The sequence below is a fragment of the Primulina eburnea genome, chromosome 1 (genome assembly GCF_022965805.1).
Source record: "Primulina eburnea isolate SZY01 chromosome 1, ASM2296580v1, whole genome shotgun sequence".
Taxonomy (NCBI): domain Eukaryota; kingdom Viridiplantae; phylum Streptophyta; class Magnoliopsida; order Lamiales; family Gesneriaceae; genus Primulina; species Primulina eburnea.
The window spans coordinates 55,746,939-55,770,766 of record NC_133101.1 but is presented as its reverse complement, the minus strand read 5'-3'; the positions used below and the strand labels follow the sequence as shown (position 1 = coordinate 55,770,766).

The 23,828-nt window shown below is 36.1% G+C and overlaps 3 protein-coding genes across 5 annotated transcripts; 2 read left to right on the top strand and 1 right to left on the bottom strand.

Annotated features, from left to right (window-relative positions):
• The first annotated feature begins 1,199 nt into the window (after window positions 1-1,199).
• On the top strand, window positions 1,200-11,213 carry LOC140832169 (E3 ubiquitin-protein ligase MIEL1-like). Its single transcript, XM_073196036.1, has 12 exons — window positions 1,200-1,461; window positions 1,564-1,651; window positions 1,736-1,792; window positions 1,903-1,937; window positions 2,038-2,116; window positions 2,283-2,326; window positions 2,425-2,465; window positions 9,549-9,631; window positions 9,718-9,809; window positions 9,929-9,998; window positions 10,663-10,701; window positions 10,858-11,213. The coding sequence occupies exons 1-12, from the start codon at window positions 1,367-1,369 to the stop codon at window positions 10,981-10,983; spliced, it is 849 nt and encodes a 282-aa protein (XP_073052137.1). The 5' UTR covers window positions 1,200-1,366; the 3' UTR covers window positions 10,984-11,213.
• A 3,868-nt stretch (window positions 11,214-15,081) lies between these two features.
• On the top strand, window positions 15,082-16,527 carry LOC140812722 (bidirectional sugar transporter NEC1-like). 3 transcript variants are annotated; one of them, XM_073171091.1, is made up of 6 exons: window positions 15,082-15,201; window positions 15,296-15,332; window positions 15,412-15,529; window positions 15,716-15,877; window positions 15,953-16,072; window positions 16,156-16,527. In XM_073171091.1, the coding sequence occupies exons 1-6, from the start codon at window positions 15,153-15,155 to the stop codon at window positions 16,414-16,416; spliced, it is 747 nt and encodes a 248-aa protein (XP_073027192.1). In that variant the 5' UTR covers window positions 15,082-15,152; the 3' UTR covers window positions 16,417-16,527. The 3 variants fall into 3 exon arrangements, with proteins under 3 accessions (XP_073027192.1, XP_073027183.1, XP_073027177.1); XM_073171082.1 differs by having other exon boundaries at window positions 15,412-15,622; window positions 15,734-15,877; XM_073171076.1 differs by having other exon boundaries at window positions 15,412-15,622; window positions 16,156-16,526.
• A 3,287-nt stretch (window positions 16,528-19,814) lies between these two features.
• Window positions 19,815-23,452, bottom strand: LOC140832168 (protein TRANSPORT INHIBITOR RESPONSE 1-like). Its single transcript, XM_073196025.1, has 3 exons — window positions 22,911-23,452; window positions 21,242-21,734; window positions 19,815-20,980 (listed from the first exon to the last, which is right to left on the bottom strand). Exons 1-3 carry the CDS (start codon window positions 23,363-23,365, stop codon window positions 20,183-20,185), a joined length of 1,746 nt encoding a protein of 581 aa, XP_073052126.1. The 5' UTR covers window positions 23,366-23,452; the 3' UTR covers window positions 19,815-20,182.
• Between the last annotated feature and the right edge of the window lie 376 nt (window positions 23,453-23,828).

The following is a 23,828-nucleotide window of genomic DNA, read 5'->3' as shown; positions in this document are numbered from 1 at the left end:
CTCCCCTTTCTCTACTCTCTCTTGTATACAACCCTTCTGAAGTAAATCAATAAAAAGTTTGAAGTTCTGCTTACAACCTTGTAAGTTTACTGTTTTTATTTTTTTTGTTTTTATTTTTGTTTTTAATTTAAATATTTCAGTGATTAGCCTGAATGACAGGCTAAAGTATTCGTGCTAAATTATTTTCCTTACTATGACATGATCTATATTTATTTGTAACTTGGAATCAGATTGATATAATAAAAGATTTATTTAAATTTCTGGAATTTAATGTAATATAAGAGTCTTTGGTTAGAACATAAGGTAAGAAGATGAACCAGGAAATGGTTAACACAAGGTTCGAGTTTATCCGGGAAAAATAAATTCATATTGTAGCCCTTCAGCCTGCTTAGCCGAGAAATGGCGTTTAAGGCATTTATGGGTGATTTTTTATGAATTTATGATTCTTTGGGCCCTCGATAAATCCTCTGTTGTTTAATTTCTCTGGTATATCTTTCGTAAATCCTTTTATGTTTCGTAAAATTCCAAACAAGAATCTTATATTCATTATTATTCTGGAGTTTAAATTTCTCCTTTTCTTAGCTCAATTTGAGTTGAAAATGGTATATAGGCTGGAAACCAATAACCTCCATGTGTGCGAAAGCCACTAAGGAAAAGTTTGGTAAAACAATGCCACGTATCAGTTTCCTCTTTGATTCCAAGCCTCAGATGATATCAATAAATATTTTAAAAATGAACTATTATTATTTTATGATTAAATATCTAATTATTCAAATAATAAAATCAATAATATACTATTATTCAAATAATATTTATAATTTTAAATATAAATATTTATATTAAATATAAAAAATATAGAAAACTCCTCTGCCAAATTTGGTGTAGGAGGAAGAGGCTGCACTATTTTGCGCAGGCCCCGTTGAACATGTTAACTCATTTTGGTGTAGTGTTGGAGATGACCTTAGACTCAATTCGACGGCTCTGATGACATCGTCTCTTAGTAGGCTACAATTTTTTATTTTTTATTTTTTATTTTTATTGAATGTTATCAGTGTATCCGATAAATATATCTATGTAATATTTAAGCACAATTTAATTTTTATTTCATCAAATTAATTTAATAATAAATTGTCGTTAACATAACATCGCATCTCTCCAAACTACGCTTATGACCAAAGAAAAGAGCGATTTAGTTCCCACTAATTCGTTCGTTTATTGAAGAAAAAATCGAATACCGCCCAGGAACAAAATCACAGTCCTGGCGGAACCCTAAAAACTACTTCCACATCGAATCAAATCTATTGAATTTAAGATTTCATTTGGGCGAAGTTTTATATCACTATTTCTCGCACTCTAGACGCCAATTATGGACGCAAACACATCCTATGCTGCCAGTGAAAAACCTCAGAATGGGGATGATGATGATATTTCACGTCAAGATTTCGAAAAATTGCTTCATGGGTTGCTTCCTCTTCTGTGATTAATGTTTTTGGATGCTTGATTTTCTTATTCTTTATAAAATTGAGGAAATAATATTTTTTACCGTCAAATGTGGTTTATTAGGTGCGAGCATTACCGAAGAAGATGCAAATTAAGAACCCCTTGCTGCGATAAGATTTTCACTTGCCGCCACTGTCACAACGATGCCACTGTCAGTTTTGTGTCGTGTTTACGTAAGCTTTGATGTCATCTTTGTTTTGGGGGGCTCATTTTTTTTATATTCTTGAATTTTCAGAATGCTTTGAGCAATCCAAAAGATAGACATGATCTTGTTCGCAGTGACGTTAAGGAAGTGCGATTCAATTGCCTCTTATCCTTTGGTTGATGATATGAATTTTATTATTTGCTTTTAGAAGAAGGTAATTTTGAAACTAATTGTTATCTTGATGATGACGCTTCTAGGTTATTTGTGCGGTCTGTGGTACAGAACAACAGGTGTAATTGATGTTTGTTTCTCTTACTTTTGTGTGGTTTAGGTCGCCTCAAGCTTGAATTTTTTGGTTTCTTTGATATGTGTTTTTTGTTTGCTGTTGGCAGGCTTGCAACAGTCTGCTCAAATTGTGGGGTCAAATTTGGCGAGTATTTCTGCGATATTTGTAAATTCTACGATGATGATGTATTGAATTTTTAAATTATTGATTATTATTTCTTGAACAGATGTCACTAAGTTACGAATATTTCTAGACTGGAAAAAGTGAAGAACTCTTTTAACTTGAGTGCGGTGATATAGTTGTTTTCAATTATGTTCCTACAATAATGCTGGTAGCTTGTTTGTGTTACAGATAACTAAAAAACAGTTTCATTGTGATGGCTGTGGGATCTGTAGGTAAAGAGCTACGTAAACACAATAGCCGTTATCAAATCTAGTGATACTATTGTATTAAATATCTTTAACACTTGTTTTGCTGCAATCATCTCTCCCAGAGTTGGTGGTCGGGAAAATTTCTTTCACTGCCCGAATTGTGGTAAGTCGATTAATTTTGGACTATTGCGAAATATTAATCTTCTTTTCAAGTTATGTTCTTAGTTGTCTGTTAATAGAATTGAATTGCATGCAAAGCTTTAATGTAAAGTTCTTGCAAGAAAAATTTTCAACATTCCGCACAACATAAGTTGGGTATACATTTGTTTACCATTTTTTGCACTATGTTAATTTTTATTGCCTGTTTTTGTATTTTGACTCATCCTATACTTCATTTGATGCATTTTTATATGTATGAATGTGGCGATGTAATTTACCTGACATATTTGATGTAAATGATTTTTTTGTGCAACCGTGATTCTGAGTGAGGAAAGAGACAATAGCCCCAACATTATATGTGTTTTGGGGTAATTTCACCAAATTATTAGTTTTATTAAGTTTCTTAGCTAACAGCTCTAACCCACCTCTATCATCGCATGGTTCTAAAATTCGCTAGGCGTTAGTCGGGCGCTAGACTAGCGCCTAGAGCCTAGGCCGCCTAGGCGAGGAATAGGCGTCGCTAGACGGATTCCACGGTATCAAGAGACTTGTACTGGTTCTAAAACTAAATTTTAGCCCAAACTTTATTAAAATCCAATTAACACCTGGTTCATTCCTTCTGCTTCAGGCGGATTAGAATAAAAGACAATGCAAAAGAAATCAAAATAATGAAAAACATTTGGGGTCTGGTTCGATTTTCTTATGTGTGCAGGAGTAAATAGACAAAGAAAATGAGAGTGGCATATTAGGGCAAGCGCAAGCCAACAGATCATGGTTTTAATTGGGTTTTCAATCACAAAAAATTAAAAGCACGATCCTATAATTCTTTCTTATGTCATGTTCTAGTTTAATTCGGCTTTCAAAAATTAAAAGCCGAAAAAATTTCCCAAACAAACTTTAAACGCCTAGACCCATCTTGAACCGCCTTGACCCGCTCAGGCCCGCCTAAGAGCGCCTAGGCGCCCTTGCCGCATAGGCTGGCTGCCTAAAACCTTTTCGGTGCGGTCAAGCGGCAACTAGCGCCTAGGACACGTGTCAGGGCCCGTGCACTTAGTTAATATTTAATTACCAAACAACAGTGATTTAATGGTGTAAACAGCGAAAACGAGTTTAAAACGTTAATAATCTTGAATCATAGCCAATTTTGAACCCAAAGCTGATTGCAAACTTCCCCAAAACTTCGAAGCAAATCTTGGATCACGATCAGATACTATTGTTATTGGCACACCATGCAATCTCACTATATGATCAATGTACAGTTTCGCCATTTTCATATAAGTACAAGTACGATCATACGGAATAAAATGAGCTGATTTAGACAATCTATCAACAATCACCCAAATCGCATCACAACCACGATTAGAACGAGGCAAATGAGTCACAAAATCCATAGCAATGTGCTCCCAATTCCACTGCGGTACTTCAAGACTATGTAACATTCCACCAGGCCTCATTCTCTCGGCTTTAACTTGTTGACACGTTAAACATTTAGCCACAAAATGAGAAATGTCTTTCTTCATACCTTCCCACCAATAATGAGCTCTCAAGGTATGATACATCTTTCGAATTCCTGGATGAATACTGTGCCGACTACAATGTGCTTCCCGTAGTATGGCTTCTTTCAGATCTATCAAATTAGGAACCACAAGTCTACCATTAAAGCGCAGACTACCATCTGAAGCAACACTAAACTTTTCTGTCTGACCTGCTCGAGACAATTCTTTCAATCTATGAATATGCGGATCGGTCTTCTGTGCTGCTTTGATTCTGGACAAAATCTGTGGCTCGACTTGAATAGATGACACTATAAAGTAGTCTCCACTGATCTGATAAGTCCATCCTGAAGTTCCCAAGTGCTCGTGAACTTTAGAGATAGTCAAAGATGTCAGCATAGCATTCTGAACTTTCCTGCTGAGAGCATCTGCAACAAGATTCAATCGACCTGGTTGATACTGAATCTCACAATCAAAGTCTTTAAGTAACTCCATCCATCGACGCTGTCTCATGTTCAAGTCAGGTTGTGAGAAAAGATATTTAAGACTCTTGTGATCCGAATAAATCACAAACTGCTCACCGTACAGATAATGACGCCATAACTTCAATGCAAACACAATGACAGCCAACTCTAAGTCATGAACTGGGTATCGGGTCTCATGCGGCTTCAACTGACGAGAAGCATATGCAATCACTCGCCCATTTTGCATTAGAACACATCCAAGTCCATTTAGAGATGCATCTGAACAAACAACATATCCACCTGAGCCTGATGGCAAAGCTAGCACTGGAGCTGTTGTCAACTTTTCCTTCAAAGTCTGAAAACTTGACTCACATTCATCAGTCCACACAAAACGTCGATCTTTTTGCGTTAATTGGGTCATAGGCCTTGCTATAATAGAAAATCCTTCAATGAAACGCCTATAATATCCTGCCAATCCCAAGAAACTGCGAATATCGGAAATATTCGTCGGTGTTGGCCAATTGATAACAGCTTCCACTTTACTAGGATCCACTGATACTCCTTGAGCTGATATAACATGACCCAGAAATACTACTCTGTCCAGCCAAAATTCACATTTAGAAAATTTTGCATACAATTGCGCTGCTCTGAGTGTCTGGAGGACTAACCTTAAATGTTCTCGATGCTCCTTCTTTGTTTTCGAATAAATCAGAATGTCATCTATGAAGACAATAACAAATCTGTCTATAAATTCTCGAAAAACACGATTCATCAAATCCATAAAAACTGCAGGAGCATTAGTCAATCCAAAAGGCATAACTAGAAATTCATAATGCCCATAACGCGTTCGAAATGCTGTCATCGGCACATCTTCCTTTCGAACTCGGAGCTGATGGTAGCCAGAACGAAGATCAATCTTTGAATAAACTGACGTACCTTGCAACTGATCAAACAAGTCATCGATACGCGGCAGAGGATATTTATTCTTCACAGTAGCTTTGTTCAACTGCCTGTAATCAATACACATTCTCATCGTTCCGTCTTTCTTCTTGACAAACAATACCGGAGCTCCCCATGGTGACATGCTTGGTCTAATATAGCCTTTTTCCAATAAGTCCTGTAATTGCTCTTTCAGTTTTTTCAATTCCGCTGGAGCCAAACGGTATGGTGCTCTCGAAATAGGATTAGTCCCGGACACCAACTCAATGCTAAAATCAATTTGCCTCTGGGGTGGAAATCCAGGAATTTCATCGGGAAATACATCAGGGAATTCCTTGACAACAGGAATATCTGAAACGTCCAATCTTTTTCCCTGAGTCGCGTCGACTGCATAGATCATGAATCCTTCATGCCCTGTTGACAAAAGTCTGAACATTTCCATTGCTGACACTAATGGAATACATGATTGCGAATCACTACCGTAAAAATTCCATTTATTGCCATAATACGGTCTGAATCTGACGACTCCATGGAAACAATCAACGGTAGCTCGATAATTAGACAGAGTATCCATTCCCAGAATACAGTCGAAGTCAGACATATCTAGCTTGATGAGATTAGTTATCATAATGTTGTCATCGAATCTAATCACACAATTCAGAATTATCTCATGAGACATCAAACATACACCGACAGGAGTAGAAACTGACACAGTATCTATCAACGGAGTAGTAGCAATCTCATGCTCATCAACAAATACAACAGATACAAATGAATGAGATGCTCCTGTGTCTATCAGTATACGAGCAGGATGATTAAAAATAAGGCAGATACCTGCAATAACTCCGCCCGGTGCATCTTGAACTTGATCCTGGGTTAAAGCATGAACTCGAGCCTGCTGTGGCCCTGGGAAACGCTGCTGTGCAGAACCTCTAGGCTGAGGATAGCTAGACTGCTGAAAAGACTGAGTCGGAGCAAAAGGCCTAGTTGCTTGTCCTCTAAAATCTTGGCCAAACTGAGGTTGCTGAAATTGTTGTCTTGCTGCATTCGGACATACTCTAGCATAATGTCCAACTTGCCCACAGATATTACAAGATCCTTGAACTCCCGTACACTGAGTACTGAAATGCTTACCACAACAACGATCACAAAATACTCCAGCTGGGGAACCAACTGAGCTTCCACGCTGACTGCAGGAACTAGAAGAACTGCTACGAGTCTGTTTCTTGAACTGTTTTCCTTTGGCCTTAAAGTTTTTCTGTTTTGGTTGCTGATAAGGCTGCGAAGGCTGATACGGCAATAAAGATGGGTATAGTGGTGCACCCACTGGCATCGGCACATTACCTCCAAAACTCTGAGGAAAACCTGGTTGGGCTGACTGTGGTTCTGCCAAAAGTAGACTCGCCTCCACATTCTTGGCTTTCACAACGGCATCGGCATAATTAACAGGTGCTCCAGCGACTACCAAAGTGCAAATAGTTCGATTCAATCCTTGCATAAAATGCGATAGCTTGTTCCGATCACTGCTAGCAACATGAGGAACATAGGCAAGAAGCGCTGAGAATTGAGAGGCATACTCCACAACAGTCATATTACCTTGAGTCAATCTATTGAACTCAGCTTCCTTGGCCGAATAGTATGAAGGCGGTGAATACTCTCGAGCAAACTGAGCGCAAAACACATCCCAAGTAACTCTTTCACCCGATTCCTTCAAAGCTTCCTCGGTAGTTTCCCACCACAACTGAGCTCGGTCCTTTAATTGACAAATGGCCAACTTAAGCTGCAAATCAGGGGTGTACTCCAACATATTGAACAAACGCTTCATACTCTTTAGCCACGCTATAGCTTTCTCGCCATCTTCATTCCCAAAGAATCGAGGAGGACGCATATTCTGAAATCGAGATATCACTAATTCCATTTCACCTATTCCTCTCGTCAACTGATCCACTTCACGGTCAACATTAACATTTCGTGCTTCACCCCGAGGGCGACGACCTCGTCTTCCCCAGTCAGTCTCGTTCAGTCCTCTAACGTTAGGAGCTTCAGACTCCTGAACAACTTCCTTTCCTTTTCTACTCTTCCGACCAGGTGCCATCTACAAGACACAGGTATTTAATCCACAAGCAGAAACAAAATAATCGGCTGAGTATAAAAGCATAAACTTAAACCAATACGCCCTAGTCATGCAGATACAATTTGTTCAAAACATATAAACAAGTAAGAGCAAATAATCAAACACATGCACAATCATTTTATTTGTGTCTAAACTCGAGTGTCCTAGACTCTATTTCGAGCGTATCCCAGTTACGCTCTGATACCAAACTGTCAGGGCCCGTGCACTTAGTTAATATTTAATTACCAAACAACAGTGATTTAATGGTGTAAACAGCGAAAACGAGTTTAAAACGTTAATTTGTGCCTACAGAAATTTCGGCATGACCTCCCCGTAAGTAGGACATCCCAAAAATTTCAAAACACAACAACAACAATATACGCTTGAAAATAACGTCAAGTTCACAATCAACCAAACAAACATCCTACAGCCGCACTGGTCAGGACTAGACACAACATACCACAAATAAAATCCAACACAACATAAAAACAACACCATACAGCTACACAGGGCATCTCCCTGGCAAATGTATCAAACCAGTATAATATATAAATATCTGGGAACTCTGACACAAACCGACTGACTACTGGGTACCACTCGCTGACGCTCCACCAGACGCGTCAAAACCCCTGGAGTGACCTGCTATGGCATCAAAAACAACCACAACATCAAAAGAAAACAGGGGTCGGACCCCAGTACGACAAACCAGTAAAATCATGACGCAAATAAAAGACATGTAATAATATCAAGTAAATGCAATGCTATGCGATGCATGAATGGTAACAATGGGATAACGGATACCAAATGGAGTCCAAACGAAAAGCATCATCAACAGTAACAGTGGCCACCCGTGCCAGGAATGCAGCATCAAATCGCCGCTCGTCCATGCACGTAGCATCGGGAATGCGAGTAGCTAAGTCGCTCGTCCCTAGCTGTCATCTGGGAATGTGGCTAATCCTAATCCACTCGTCCCTCTGATGACTCAAAATATCTCAACAGAATCAACATAAATAGCCGTCAAAGGAGTCAAGGCTCAATATGTTATGCCAATACAATTTATGCATGAATGCAACAATATAAACATTCAATGCACATCATAGCAAACAACATTCACCGAATATTCGTACACGCCAATATAACCGTCATAATGATATAGGTTTGAGCGTACCTCAATTACAACTTACAATACCCCGGTAAATCTTAAAGGCTATCGAATGAAACTCGTCCAACGATAAAACCTACAATATAAATTCGCTATACACTTCATTACAATGCATACCAAACGACTAAACCAAAATAAATCGGCTCGGTTAAAATTCGAAATCCGGGCAGCCTATATAACTCGATCAAAATCTGAAATTTCAAGCTTAATACCTCAATACTCGAGGCTAGAATGCACAACTGAAATTTCGAAAAGATGGCTCGCCGGAAAAGTCGCCGGAAACACTGTTCACGCCGGAAACCTAGCTGGAAATTAGGGGAAAAGCTCAATTCTTCACTTATATAAACTAATACACCAAGAACAACCAAAAATCGAAGCTAAAACCTTACCTAAAATCCGACTCGAAGCTACGCACACTGCTGCTGGAAATTAAGCCAAATCGAGCTCGATACCTTCCAGTTCATGGCAGGAAAGAAGCAAATGGAAAGGAGGAAGAAAGTCGTTAAGCTGCTGCACAAATCCTCCGGCTAATGGCGGCAAGACGCGAGGCGGCAGAACAGAAGAAAAGGGCGACGGGATGCAAGGAAGGGGAAAATGCTTTTCTTCTCTGGACTTAGCCGTATCCAACCCTCAACAAATGGGTTTAAATATTTAAATGGAAAATGGGCTGGGCCAAAGCTAATTGGGCCTCACAACATGCCTAGGCCGAGTTTTAGAACACTGTCTCAAAGATAAATAAATAAATCTCATCCATTCCCTCACCAAGAAAAATGGATAATTTATCACCTTAGGTTGGAAACTCTGATCTCTCCGCTGTGATAATATCGACAATTTCGATGGCTCTTCATTTTAAATTGTCTTAGATCCTGAATTCTTGTTTGGTACCAGCAAATTATTACATTCTTTGCAAGTGCAGGTTCGTGCTATTCAATGGGTTTGCACAACAATCACCGTTGTGTGCAGGACTCTATGAAGAGCCATTGTCCCATCTGCTACGAGGTATTGTACTCTTTACATTATACACTTGAAATATGTGTTGTCTAATGTCCTTAGCTTAGACCAAACACTTTTCTGCATGCTTGCAGTTTCTTTTTGATTCTACCAAAGTGACATTAATTCTGAAGTGTGGGCACACAATGCATAAGGAATGTTATGAGGAAATGCTCAGCCAAAACCAGTAAGTATACATTTTATTTCTCTTATTTTTCCTTTTTACGAAAATGGTATTCCTTTTTTTGCCCTTTCCTATTCTTGTTTCTCTGAAATAGCACATTATGAGTTTGCTTTACTTTACAGGTACCGCTGTCCAATATGCTCTAAATCAGTGTTTAATATGTCCGATACTTGGGAAATGTTGGATCAGGAGGTATGCTCCCATTCCATTTTTATTTAACTGTTACCATTTCTTTTTAAATTGGTTTTAATGTTTTTTCAAGTCTTCACTCGACACCAATGTAAGAAATGAGTTGATTCTGGGTTCTTGTACTGTTCCTAATAGTTGAGAGGTCATGGAAGTAGAAATTTGCAACTCTATGAAGAATTTTTGTGGTGCAACATGTTATAACATAGAATTTGTAAGTTCATTTTGGTGAGTACTGTGCAGAATAGTGTAAGCATTATCAGCTTTACCGCTTTTGGCTTGTTTTGGTGAGCCCGTGGGCTTCCTAATATGGATTGACGATTTTCAGTTGTTTAGTTTCTCTCGTTGTCTTTCCAAAATTTTATCCCCCATTTGTGTCAAAAGTAACTCGTAACTGGAGTAAAACGCAAAAATCATTTCATATCCTATTTGTCGATCTTTCTTCCATCGTGATTAAACCCACGCAAGATAAGTGTAGCATCTCAGTAATTCTACCAATATTAACAAGAATCTTATCAAGTGAGATTGTTTCCGCTCACTAAGCATTTTGAAATAACTCGTGCTTGTCAAGTCAGGTCATCGAGACTTCAATTATGAACGTGCAAAAGAAGATGATATTCTTCCAATGCCAGAATCACCTTTTTCTTTCCTTCTTTCTTTCTTTTTACAGATTGAGGCTACTGCAATGCCTGAAGAATACCGCTATGAAGTAAGTTCAAATTAATCGTTAATGAAAATAATTTTACTCTGCAAGTTTCAGTACTATGCAACGATTGTAACAACACCAGCAAGACAAGTTTCCACATATTTGGGCTATGAAGTTAAGTTCAAATAAATCGTTAAGGAAAATAATTTTACGCTGCAGGTTTCAGTACTATGCAACGATTGTAACAACTCCAGCAAGACAATTTTCCACATACTTGGGCACAAGTGCTCCCACTGTGGTTCATACAACACACGTGTAATAACAAGTGGGGAGAATGATCGATGATAGCTCAACAGAAATTAAGTTTTTCAAATGCTTTGAGATAAATTGCCAATTCTTTCTTGAATTATTTTCCAAGTGATTCCGTTGATCCGTCGTCATTTTTTTTAGTTTGGATCGGTAAGGTTTGCAGTGCGGCGTGCATCTGTTAGATACATTCATCTTCTTCAATAGAGTGGTTGTGTTTCTGTTACGATCATTTAATCTTAAAATTATAGGAAGAGGTGGGGATTTTTTTCCTGTCTCAATCCTTGCAATTACCTCTATATGTTAACATAATTTGCCATTTATCCATAACCATTCAGAAACTTGATAAGAAAGTGAATTTGAATATTTTCCCCTCTTGCCCTTGTGCTTTCCTTTTCGCATCATTCCTGAAAATTTTAAGTTCTCAATAAAGAATTTTGTCTAAGTCAATTCTTATACTTAATATCTCCTATTCACTGCAAGTAAATGTATGCCATCAAGTGATATGCGCGTACACACACACACACACGAAGAAAACAACCCGATATCATTATGCAGAAGTCTGCCAAGAAACGTAGATTTTTCATCTGTATGTTTGGATATCTCTATGTTCTTACCAAAAAACGCATTATACAACATCACAGATTCTAGTCTCGAGCTCAAGCAACTTTTATCCATGTTTTAGGCGGCTGAATCGACTAGGAACGAATTTAGAATATGCAGTGTTTACAAATGAGATTCAACATCGAATTACGATTCATTTGTATTAAAGCATAATCAAGGACTTTATCTATGTTGTTTGTATGGGTATACAGATAAAATATAACGAAACCTATTAAAAAGTAAATTATATTAAAATAAAGATTGTTTATTACACTTGAGTCAATAAATTCCCTAGCCAACCGTTGCACACCATGATACTCTAATATTTTGTAGAACTTGAGTTTAAGCATCGGACAAAACAAACATAAGTAATATTATATCTAGTAATATTTTATGAATTTTTTTTTTTTTAAAAAAAATCTTATTCAAATGCACTCACCAAAATTCTTATCATCAAACCTGTTTTAGCAAACATATGACAAAACAACAAAATGAGTTCACAGTCCTATATATATTCACATGCTTCTATGATCAGCTTTTTTGCCTGATTTTTCGAATTATTTTGAATCTATCATCTTCATGTTCATGAAATGGTCATTATTTCCATTCATATTTTAGTAATCATTTAATAAGGAGTGGCAAACTTTATTTTGAAAATAGAGTAGGTCTCTTGTGAGACGGTCTCACGAATCTTTATATGTGAGACGCGTCAACTATACCAAAATTCACAATAAAAAATAATAGTCTTAGCACAAATAGTAATATTTTTTCATGGATGAGCCAAATAAGAGACATGTCTCACAAAATACGTCCGTGAGACCGTCTCACACAATTTTTTGTCTTGAAAATATAAGTACGAATATACTCATATGGTACACCATGTACTCCACTTGTAAGAAATATGTATCCAAAATCAAGTAAAGCAATCTCATTGCCTACTATTACCAAACAAAAATTCCCATAATTGGTTGTTATTCATTCTCTCTCGTCCACAACACTGACATTCACAATTAATTAAATACTTATGCATTTAATTAAACTACATGTTATTCAGATACTTATGCCTTTAATTAATTTGCGCGTTCGTTAATTATTATCCTTAATATAGAAACATTCATTATGCATTCATGTAATGAAATTAATTGTCACCAATATGTCTCATTGTGTATCTTGATTAATTGACTGCAACAAAAAGAAGAAAGATTATTTACATTTTTTTTATTAATTTCCCAACTAAAAACTTTCGATTCTTCCACAATACATTTTTGTATGTGTATGAAATTAACGTCCCAAAATTTTATTCAAAAGTATAAAAACAAAACACAAACAAATTTCGTCCAAATTATATTCTATTAAATGTCGAAGATAATCTTCAACATCCAAAATACTAACAAGGTATAAATGTTAGAAGTCAACCCATAAATACTTAAATCCAATAAACGTTCGTAAGCGGAAATAGAATCGCTCGGATCAGATGCTCCTCACATCTAGTCCGCTCATCATTACCAGTCAGTACCACCTAGTCTTCTTTACCTATATCGACGAAAACTAGTGAGCCTAAAGGCCCAACAGGTTCTTCCAGAAATAATAAATATTATATAATAAATTCAAGACATGCATTAATATTATTCCTCAAGAATTGAAATGTGAATCATAAATTCTTGCATGGATCTTATATTTTGGTTTAATTCTCTAGAACAGATCTTATTTTTCTGGCTTAACTCCTCGTAAAGATGTTAATGATAATTGAGAGAGCACGTGATCTGTTGTCCATTTTTGTGGACTGCTTCTTGAATAATTAATTGAATTTCCTGATGAAGAATCATTGTAATAAATAATATTAATCTCATTTTGCTGCTTTGAAACAGGTTCGTCGGAGACTAATGATTAGATCACTGAGTTCGTAATAATCAAATTAGTTATTAATACAGCTGTACGTAGATTGTATGGATCATTGATTTGTTTTCCCAAATTTCCACGTTTCTTGCTAAAAAAAAATATCTGAGATGCGTTCCATGGACATTATTGATGTAATCATTCAAAAAAATCGTCAAATGTTACATCCAGCAAAAATCTATTTAATAAAAAAAACGTTGTAATTTTTTTTTAGAAAATTTGCACCACAAACTAGATGCTTTATTTTTTAAAAAAAAATCGATCTTTTACAAAACGAACATTGTGTTTTTGTATCGAATTGGTGGAGCAAATAAAGTGAATTTTAAGTTTTCTTGTTTATTTTTCTATTTGAAATATCGGGCTTAATACAATTTGGATCAAAATAAAAAAAAAAAAATTGAAAATAGAAAAGTTCTCCCAGGCTAGAGCCTGAATAGGCCACAAAGTGGTTCTGCCCTTGCCTACCAACATTTTCTCTAGCAAGTCTGTCGCAAAGGGTTTGTCAAGTGCGATTTATTTGATCAGTATGGTTTACAGATTATTGCGTTAAACCGAAATTTTATCCAGTAAATACTGGGATTAAGCATGAGCTCTCAGCAGCAAGAACTCCTCAGAAAAATAGTGTAGTTGAGAGAAGAAATCGAACTCTTAAAAAGCTGCTAGAATAATGCTCGCTGATTCTGATATTTCTCAAAGATTTTTGGCAGAAGCAGTAAACACTGCATGCTACACTCAGAACAGATAAATGATTAACAAAAATCATTTAAAAACGTCATGTAAGATCTGGCATGGACATAAAAGTGTGACGTCTTATTTCAGAATATTTGGATGCAGATGTTTTATTCATGATAATGGCAAAAATTATTTGAAAACTTTTGATGCAAAATCTGCAGAATAAATATTTCTGGGTTATTCATCAGTTAGTAAACCTTATAGAGTCTTTAATAAATGTACTTTGAATGTAAAAGAATCGATTCATATTGTATTTGATGATATATATATATATATAGGTGTTTATGCATATATTGAATATTGTGTTTTTTAGGCCGTGTAGCAATAAAAAATATATAAAAAAAAAACCCAAAAAGTGGAATCAGATTGAAACTGTCCGTTAGAATTTAGATTTGGAAATGCGATTTTAATTGATTGCATGAAGAAAAGCCATATTAAACGCAAAAGAAAGACGTGGGTGTAAAATGTGGAGTGAGTTCAAAGGAATAAACAAACCTAACTGATCGAATGCGTCCAAGCTCCCAAACGTCAGCATAATTAATATCGTTTCATTACATATTTGAAATATTGAATATCAAATTATTTTACTCGATAATCCACGAATAATATTTGTAGTTTCCGTAAAGTTATCGAGTAAGCACGCACAAGCAAAACAACCACAAAATTCTTCAACTTTTTGTTCAAGATTTGAGCTAAACTTCAGCTGGCTCTATCAAATATCATGTTATAAAATACGAATTAATTTATTTCATTTAATTGATAACCAATTAATTAAACGATCTATTTCCCCACAACGTTAGTTCTCTTATTGAAGTGCAAGTTTCCTAATTAAACAATAAAAACCAATGCATTGGTTCATTCTCATTTTGTGTCCAAATACACATAATACTTTGAAACACTCTTCCATTGCTATATAATCCTCAGCCAATCCTTAATCCAAGCCAGACTTGAAAACCAAGAACTTCACTGAGTCAAGAATGGCAATTTCATCGGTTCATCACTTGGCCTTTGCTTTTGGCATTCTTGGTATATATATTCTCCCTTCCTTCTTGAAACTAATGTGATATTTCTTTAATTTTTTGAGAAATTGATACTGACTTTTATATTGTTTTCCTCGAAGGCAATATTGTGTCGTTCTTGGTTTACTTGTCGCCGGCGTAAGTATTTTAATCCGTTCTCTTTCCATTTTCTTGTGTGTTTTTTTTTCTGTTTTGTGATTTGAATTTGTTTTTGCAGCCCAACATTTTACAGAATATGGAAGAAGAAATCCACAGAGGGATTCCAATCATTCCCTTATTCAGTGGCGTTATTCAGTGCCACTTTGTATCTATACTACGCTTTCCTGAAGCAAAATGTACTCATTCTCATTACGATCAACACTATCGGATGTGTTTTCGAAATTTTTTATCTAACAATCTTCATGATTTATGCAACAAAAGAATCCAAGGTGCGTGCGCAGAAACTTGTTTGTATAATTCATATCTTTCTTGAAATTCGCAAACTTAATCGATCCATTTAACATGAGAATTCCTTTGTCAAGGTGTTCGCCTGCAAACAGCTCCTCTTGATTAATTTCATGTCACTCGGATTAGTCATTGGAGGCACAAGTCTTCTTTCAAACGGGGAAAATCGAGTCCGAATCGTGGGTTGGATCTGTGCTGCCTTCTCTGTCAGCGTTTTTGCTGCTCCTCTGAGCATCATGGTACGTCAATTTTCGACGAGTTCATGCATAATTTTCCAAAAATATTAACCATATATAAATTTAATTTCCATGCAGAGACAAGTGATAAGAACCAAAAGCGTGGAATTCATGCCATTTTCACTTTCTTTCTTCCTCACACTTTGCGCCGTCATGTGGTTCTTCTACGGTCTCTTGATCAAAGATTACTATATTGCTGTAAGTACAAATATAATTAATAAATTAGTGAATTAAATTTACAATAATATACTAATTAGTTTCATCTAAATTACATGTGACAGGCACCAAACGTTCTAGGGTTTTCGTTTGGAATCATGCAGATGATATTATACATGGTGTACAAGAATAGGAAGCAGCAGATTCAACCTCAAGAAGCCAAGATACATGATTTGAACACCATCAAGGAACTTAATAAAGCACTAGAGAATTCGACGGACGTCGAAACGAACGGTCACGATCTCGAGATCATCATCATCGATCATCATGGTGATGAAATTCCTGGCGCACTTGTTATCCGGTCTAAAGAACCAACAACAAACTAACATGATTTTAAGGTTTGCTGTCAACAGTAATATTATATATGTGTAATGATAATAATTCATTTCATTCTTAATTGTTTGCATGAATTAGCAATAATGTTTAATATTTGTAATGTTAAACAATATTCGTGCAATTATGTTACACACAACGCGTGTGCCTTAGTAACTAACTATATGTAATAAAATAGAGTTCACCCAACGGTCAGAACTTTCATATTTCGGCAAAAATACATTTGAATCTAAATGTCCATTTATGAAAAGATGAAAAGAATATATAACCACCAAATCAATAATTCAGTTAATCAATCAGTTTTATCTCATCTAATCCCTTTTTGCACGAATTTGTTCAAAAGAAAATGTTTCTAAATTTAGGTTATGATCAGAAAAGTGATTTGCCATAGGCAGAGGTAGAAAACAAAAGCTATAACTAAACTTTTTTTGGGAAATTCGATGCTGCAATCGGGCACTGCCCATTGGAACCACCCTAAGGCTAGAATCGAGTTTCTCCTTTTCTTGAAGTGGAAAATCCTATTTTGTTTTACTTGAATTTGTGATATATTTGGCTTAGTAATTGAAAGAGGATTGAGTTTAAAATAAGTCTTAGATTAAATATTTAGTCTAGTTTGTATAATATATATAATATATTTGTTCTTTTATTCCACTTATGTAGACTAAATAAGCTTATAATTCACAGAATAATTATATTTGTTGACTACACAATAATTCAACTTCGTGATAAATCATTTGGCGGATAACTAACAAAACTCATTTAAAAACTGTTGGGAATTTAACCAAAGTCCTACGATAAAATATATAAGGAAGGTCATGATCAGTTTATAAATTGGAAGATATCTTTATTGGTCCTAGGTCTTTTGGGTAAAGTTCAAAAGCAAATATATACATGAGAACTTAGGCTCAAACTAGAAAATACTATATTATTGTGGAAAAAAGTGAATCCCATTGTATAACATAAACGACGAAAATCAAGAATAAATTTTCTTACCACAAACTCGTCATTTTCTCTTACCTTCCATTTGTCCAAAAAATAAATTATTTTCGCTCGAAATATTTTTGGGTAAAGCTCAAAAGCTAATTCATTAGAGCTTAGACCCAAATAGATAATATAATACAATTGTGGAGATAAGTAACTTTCATTATACAACAAAAATGACGAAATCAAGAATAAATATTATGTGCCACAAACTCGTCATTTTAAGAAAGAATATGAGTTTGTAAGATGGAAGATATCTTTATTGGTATGAAATCTTTTGGGTAAAGTACAAAAACAAATCTACCGAAGGCCTTACTTAGTTCATTGGTTGTTAAGTCCAAAGTGGGCAATATCATATCATTGTGGAAATATGATTTCCATCGTACAAAAGCGACCAAAATAAGAATAAATTTCTTTCCACAAACTTGTCATTTTCTCTCACCTTCCATTTGTCCAAAAACTAAATTATTTTTTATTAAAATATTTTTGGGTAAAGTTCAAAAGCAAATTCATGAACTACCATATCAAGAATAAATTTTAAACTCATCATTTTCTCTCGCCTTTCAATTGCCCGAAAACTAAATTATTTTTTTCTTGAAGTACCGATTGGATAATTTGTAAAAGAAACTAATTGGATATTATTGTACAAAATTATGTCGATATACATTGGTGCTACCCAATCCATAGGAACCAAGAGACGAGTAATATTTATTCTTATATGTGTGGTCTACTGAAAAAGTTTGGTCACAATTGTGTGTTTCGAATAATTTGACTGCAAACTTTGCTCTTATTAAAATATGTACTAGCTATTTGGCACACGAATAACATGTATTAATATTCATTAATTTAAATATATGTGATATGAAATTTATATACAGGTTGTATATAATATTGAACACAAAAACTCAAACTCACATGTGATCGTCTCACGGATAATTATGTGAGACGAATTTCCACCGACCGATTATTTTTTTATGTCGGATATATTACTTTTTATTGTAGACACGTCTCCAATCCGATCCGACACATTTATTCGATGGGATAAAACATAGCCCAACGTGAGGTATATCAAATTAAATTTGTGAATATAATAAAAATCCAACTTAAGAAAAACAAATAAAAAACAAGTGTAGTTAGGTGAAGAAAGAAGGGAAAGTGGTAAAAACGATCGAGTTAACGAGATTCCTTGGTAACAAAGTAATTGGGTCGAGTTTTGAGTCCAAAAGTGAGGGCAAAGTGTGATTGATTGGACAACAACGACTCAATCCTATCGTACAAATCAAACCACAACACTTTTTCTTTGTCTAATATTGACTTATCTCCACAATATTATTACACTCTCTCGTCATTGTCAGAATCAATAATATATCACCGCTTTGAATTCTTCTTCTCCAAGTACAAATACAATAATTAGTGTACTCTGATTTCGCCCAGGGATATTTATTTATTTATTTATTTATTTTAACAAAGATTATCTTTTTAGCTTCATTTCATTGTTATTTATTACAGCTCTCAACGATTTTTGGTATTAAAATTGTTTTTACAAATTTGTATACGGGGGGAAAATGAAAACTTTTAATAATTTATTTTGATTTTTTTTTATATTATATATTTGATGAACTCAATAAAATACGTTTTATGTGAATGTATTTATTTTTTATATTACATTATTAATACATTGTGTTTTAAGCATCTTAGTTCTATGGACTTACAGTTCATGTACCAAAATAATATTATCCCCTCACTCAAATGAATATCGAATCTGAATTTTCAGGCCCACAAAACTTTTTTATATAAAAATGTTTAAATTCAATACAAATCATTTTAAAATAAGTCATGCTTTCACAAGTCAAGAGTTCCAAATCCATTCAGTTTTTTTTTTTAGAAGGATATCCCATTATCTCATGTGTTAAATTCATCGATCCAAATACAACATGAAACTGAAAATATCTTTTTAGCAAAGGGAAAAAAGTTGCGATAATAATAAAATTGTTAAATGGACCAATAGGGATCACGAATTTAGGAATGGACAGTGGATGAAAAGTTAGTAATTTTTTGAATCAGAAATCAAACCGGCTGGCTCTTTAGTGTGTTCAAAGGGCAGGCTGTAGTCCAAAGAAAATAGTGGTGGCCAGGTGATTATGAAAAGGCGAGAACGAATCAATAAATGAATACTTACTTCCAGCAATTTTTAATAAAGTTGGCAACACAAACCAACCCTCTCTCTATCCTCAGAATCTATCACATGGCTCTGCAGTCAATGCTATACCTCTCTCTCTCTCTCTATATATATATATATATATATGTATATTCTATATATATATATATATATGTATATTATACATATATATAAATCTAATCATGGTTCGAGCCAAGGGAAAAATGACAAAAACAGAGAGATGGATGGATGGAGACTGCAACAGTAGAATATTATTCAAGGAAACCCATAAAAAAGGTTCCTACAGAACCTTAAACATCAATCACTTCACATTTTCATACAACACCATTTATTTCTTGTTTCAGATAATTTGATGAACAACATTTATATAGAACTATTATACAAATCAACTCGCCAAAAGATTGCAAAGGTTTCGCGTATAGTAGCATACAGATTACAGAGCTAAAGTCAAAACAAATAACTCAGCATGATTAACGTAGTTACTGACAAATACAACACAACTAAGTTGCGAATAAAATTGAATGGAACATATATAGGGGGACATTTACCTCAATCTCTCGTAAGCAAGAACCGGTGGATAGCTAAGTTGGATTGTTTTCTTAAGAATATTCCAGTTCCTTGTCTTCATCCATTTTCCAGATGTAATCGGGCATATCAAGTCTTCGTCCTGCAACTGTCCGATAAATGTAGAGTTTCTCAACAGGCCAGCTATCAGGTCTCGAATCCGGAGGCCCACTTTCATCGATAACTTCGACATTGAGCATAGGCATCTTTTGACCAAGCAGCTTACACGCTCCATAACTAACTGAGCAAGAAGACATCCAAAGGGATCGCATTGTCTCCAGCTTTGCAGCATTGGCCAAAAGAGCCTTGTCCCCAAATGGACAGTCTCTTATCTCCAGTTTCCGGAGACTTTCACACCCGGACAATACATGATGCAGGCCCAAGTCACTATCCCCTGCAAAAGCTATGGAAAGCATCTCCAGTTTCTTAGCATGTGTCCCAATATAGTCGAATACTCGATCAGTGAGGAGACCAGACAAGGAAAGGCGCCGTAGATCCTTGCACTTCTCCACGATGGCTCCAAAACCAGTATCAAGTGGTTCGAGGGTTATGTAATCACGGGCCCGAGGCTCGATGATACACAGTCGGAAGCGGATCATCTTGGGCCGATTCCTTGCTATAGCAATCAAAGCAGTATTTGACATCTGACGGCAGAAGTAAAGAACAGATTGAAGTTTGGGGCAGCCCTCTGAGACAGAAACAAGCCCCCTTTCAGTGAGAGATACATTTGGTTCTCCTCCAAAAGGATCTGAAGGAAACACCCGAAGTTCCTGCAGATCCTTGCAAGACTCTGCAACAGCTTCAAGACCACTGTCTTCAATGTAATCCAGAACCTGTGAAAATACAAGAATTATTAGTTTCATGACGTTAATGCAATAAATGTATTACACAATCTATATTAAAAAATTTCAAAACATGATTCAATATCTAAAAAGAAATTCAAACCCAAGAATAATTCATTTCAACCAGAGATTTATGTCCATTTGCGATTAACAATTATACAACAGGAAGCAAGCACAATAATTCATTTAACAGTTCACTACTGTGATTGCAAGCTTTATTAATTGCATGGAAGGTCAAGTAAAATCACATACCCATAGACGCTGTAAATTTCGACACTGGCCAACAAGTTTGACTAGATCGGAACTTTGAATGGTTGCATAACTTAAATTCAGTGATGTGATACCGGAGCAGACGGAATACATGGCTGGAAGATAAGCTTGAACCACATCCCAAAGACCTGACAAGCCTTCAAGCTGCTTACAAGTGGAAAATGATTCTGTCAAGTTAGAGAATGTGTCGGACCGGATTTCAGCGGAATAGACACCTGTACCCAAGTCAACCAACTGAGGTGCACGGCGAAGTAGATTAGGGAGCTTCTCGAGAGGAACAGCACGATTGAGCCGAAGCGTCTTCAGATTAGGAGATCGAGCAACCAGTCGTTCCAAGGTGGACAAATTCACCTCAGAGTGTAAGCAAGACATGTTCAGCGACACCAGTGAGGTAAAGTTGTCAGGGAAATGACTAAGCCAATGCCCATTTAAATCCTCCACTTCACTTTCCCTCAAGTCAAGTTCTCGAAGATTCCTGCATTGCAATAATACCCGAGCTTCAAAATCAGTACTCCGCCAACAGTGTTGTGATCATGTGGATAACAACTAATTCAATTAAGAAACTAAATTCTTCCCAGGATGAACCAAATCATGTAATCACGATTTAACCCAGACGAGTTTCTAGGTCCCCGCACGGACATACACATATCTTAGGGTTACTTGGAAGAGTAAAAAGGAAAGGCAGACCTAAAAATATCTAAAAAACCAAAGAATATTTACGCCAGAATTTTCCAACATAACCAAGCGGGAAAATATATTGTAATTGGTTTCTTACTTAATCAAATATCCAACCACAGAAAAAGTGAATACACGTAGTAGTAAACAGTTAAACAACTTGAACTTGAACTTGAACCATTAAAGCTTAAACGTAGGAACGACAGTCAGTAAAAAGTAAAAACAAAACAAAAGGTGATAAAAACAGAGGAACAACTTCACTATTCAATCGTACTCCATCAAAGTTTCAACTTTAGGAACGCCAGATTGTAAAAAGTAAAAAAAAAAAAAACAAACAAAGAATGAAAGAAAGAAGTGATAAAAACAGAGGTACAACTTCACTATACTATCATACTCATAGAGGGCAGGAAAAGACAGAATCTACTCAATAATTAGAATAAAAAAATTTAAAAAAAACACCCGGACAGCCCACCAAAGAACACTACAAGTCACGATATTCCAAAAGCAAGAGACCAAGGATCTCCGTATCAGTAAATCAAACTGTTAACATGGTGAATTGGTTGGAAGATCAACTTTGACTTCTTGTACGACACTACGCATCCAAAGACATCTCTAAGAAAATGAGATCAAATTCAGATCTATCTTATATTTTCCAAGTTTCACGAGAAAAGTCACACAATCCAAAGCTAAAGGTCGACAATAAAACAATCTTTCAAGTCCTCAACAAGGTTAAGCCAAATCTAAACACTAAACTTTCGCTCCATAAAGCTTCAGAAGTCAGAACTTCACTTTTCGCAGTTCGTGAACGAAAAATCACAACAGAACGGGTTAAAATTCCTTGGCATTCCCTCATTCTTTTCTGTTTCCATTTAATCCGCGCCAATCAAAGAAATAGCTCAATGCTCCCTCAGGAAAAAAAAACAAACAGACATATATTCAAGAGAACACAAAACTAGTCCATTTCTCAAATAATCACCTGCAATTAGCAGCAATCGAAGCGAGACCGTCAGTTGTAAAACCCTCGCAAGACGAGAGCACCAACACTTTGAAATTCTTAAACGACTTCGAGATCAGCTCCAAGCTATCGTCCGTCACCACCATGCGCTTGAGCTTGATCTCCTCGAGAAAAGGGTACGCCACTGACATCGCCGAGATCCACGGGTCCATATACGCCCCCCAACCCTCCGGCACCAGGTTGAAGTCGGCGAAATGCGGCTTCCCCTTCATCTCCAACGCCCTCACCTCAGGAAACCTCCGGATCACGATCTCCGGCGCGACGGCGTAGCAGTTCCCCACGAAGATACGGCGGCGGCACCACCGCTCTATCTCGTACCAAGACTTGCAAACCAAGGAAACAGCGTTCCGATCCTTGTCGGAGCTGAGGAAGGAGAAAACATGTTCCAGAACCTCCTCCGGGAACGAGTACCCCATGGGAGGGGCACAATGGTAAATTCAGGTCTGTAGAGAGGTAAGGCTGAGAGGATGAGGTGGAGAGCAGCTAAGTGCAGAGATGATAAGGTTTTTTAAAAAGTTTAATACTCCGGTTGTTAAACCAGAGTGTGGTTGAGATTTAACCAGGGTCCCTACGTCCAGTAGTAAGCCGACACGTGTCCCGGATGAATTCCGACCGTCCGATAGTCTAAGCATTTGGGCGTATGACGTGGCGAACATGATTTTGGATTTTAATGTATATGCTTAAGATATATTTTATTTATTTATATTTAGAATAAAAATTGATATTTTAAGATAAAAAATAGTTTATTTTTATGGACTTAATCGAGTTGAATAATTATCTCATAAAATTAGAATAGGTCTTTATGAGACAATCGCACGAATCTTTATCTGTGAGACGGATCAATCATACCGATAACCCAAATAAAAGATCTGTCTCACA

Excerpts from the sequence above, each read along its gene's own strand:
- LOC140832169 (XM_073196036.1), top strand. The coding sequence starts at position 1,367 with ATGGACGCAAACACATCCTATGCTGCCAGTGAAAAACCTCAGAATGGG. Across the intron at positions 1,793-1,902 it reads TTCGCAGTGACGTTAAGGAA|GTTATTTGTGCGGTCTGTGG; the intron begins GTGCGATTCAAT and ends TGACGCTTCTAG. Across the intron at positions 1,938-2,037 it reads TGTGGTACAGAACAACAGGT|GCTTGCAACAGTCTGCTCAA; the intron begins GTAATTGATGTT and ends TGCTGTTGGCAG.
- LOC140832168 (XM_073196025.1), bottom strand. The coding sequence starts at position 23,365 with ATGGGGTACTCGTTCCCGGAGGAGGTTCTGGAACATGTTTTCTCCTTC. Across the intron at positions 21,735-22,910 it reads TCGATTGCTGCTAATTGCAG|GAATCTTCGAGAACTTGACT; the intron begins GTGATTATTTGA and ends ATTGCAATGCAG. Across the intron at positions 20,981-21,241 it reads GAAATTTACAGCGTCTATGG|GTTCTGGATTACATTGAAGA; the intron begins GTATGTGATTTT and ends GTATTTTCACAG.
- LOC140812722 (XM_073171076.1), top strand. The coding sequence starts at position 15,153 with ATGGCAATTTCATCGGTTCATCACTTGGCCTTTGCTTTTGGCATTCTT. Across the intron at positions 15,333-15,411 it reads TTGGTTTACTTGTCGCCGGC|CCCAACATTTTACAGAATAT; the intron begins GTAAGTATTTTA and ends TTGTTTTTGCAG. Across the intron at positions 16,073-16,155 it reads TCAAAGATTACTATATTGCT|GCACCAAACGTTCTAGGGTT; the intron begins GTAAGTACAAAT and ends TACATGTGACAG.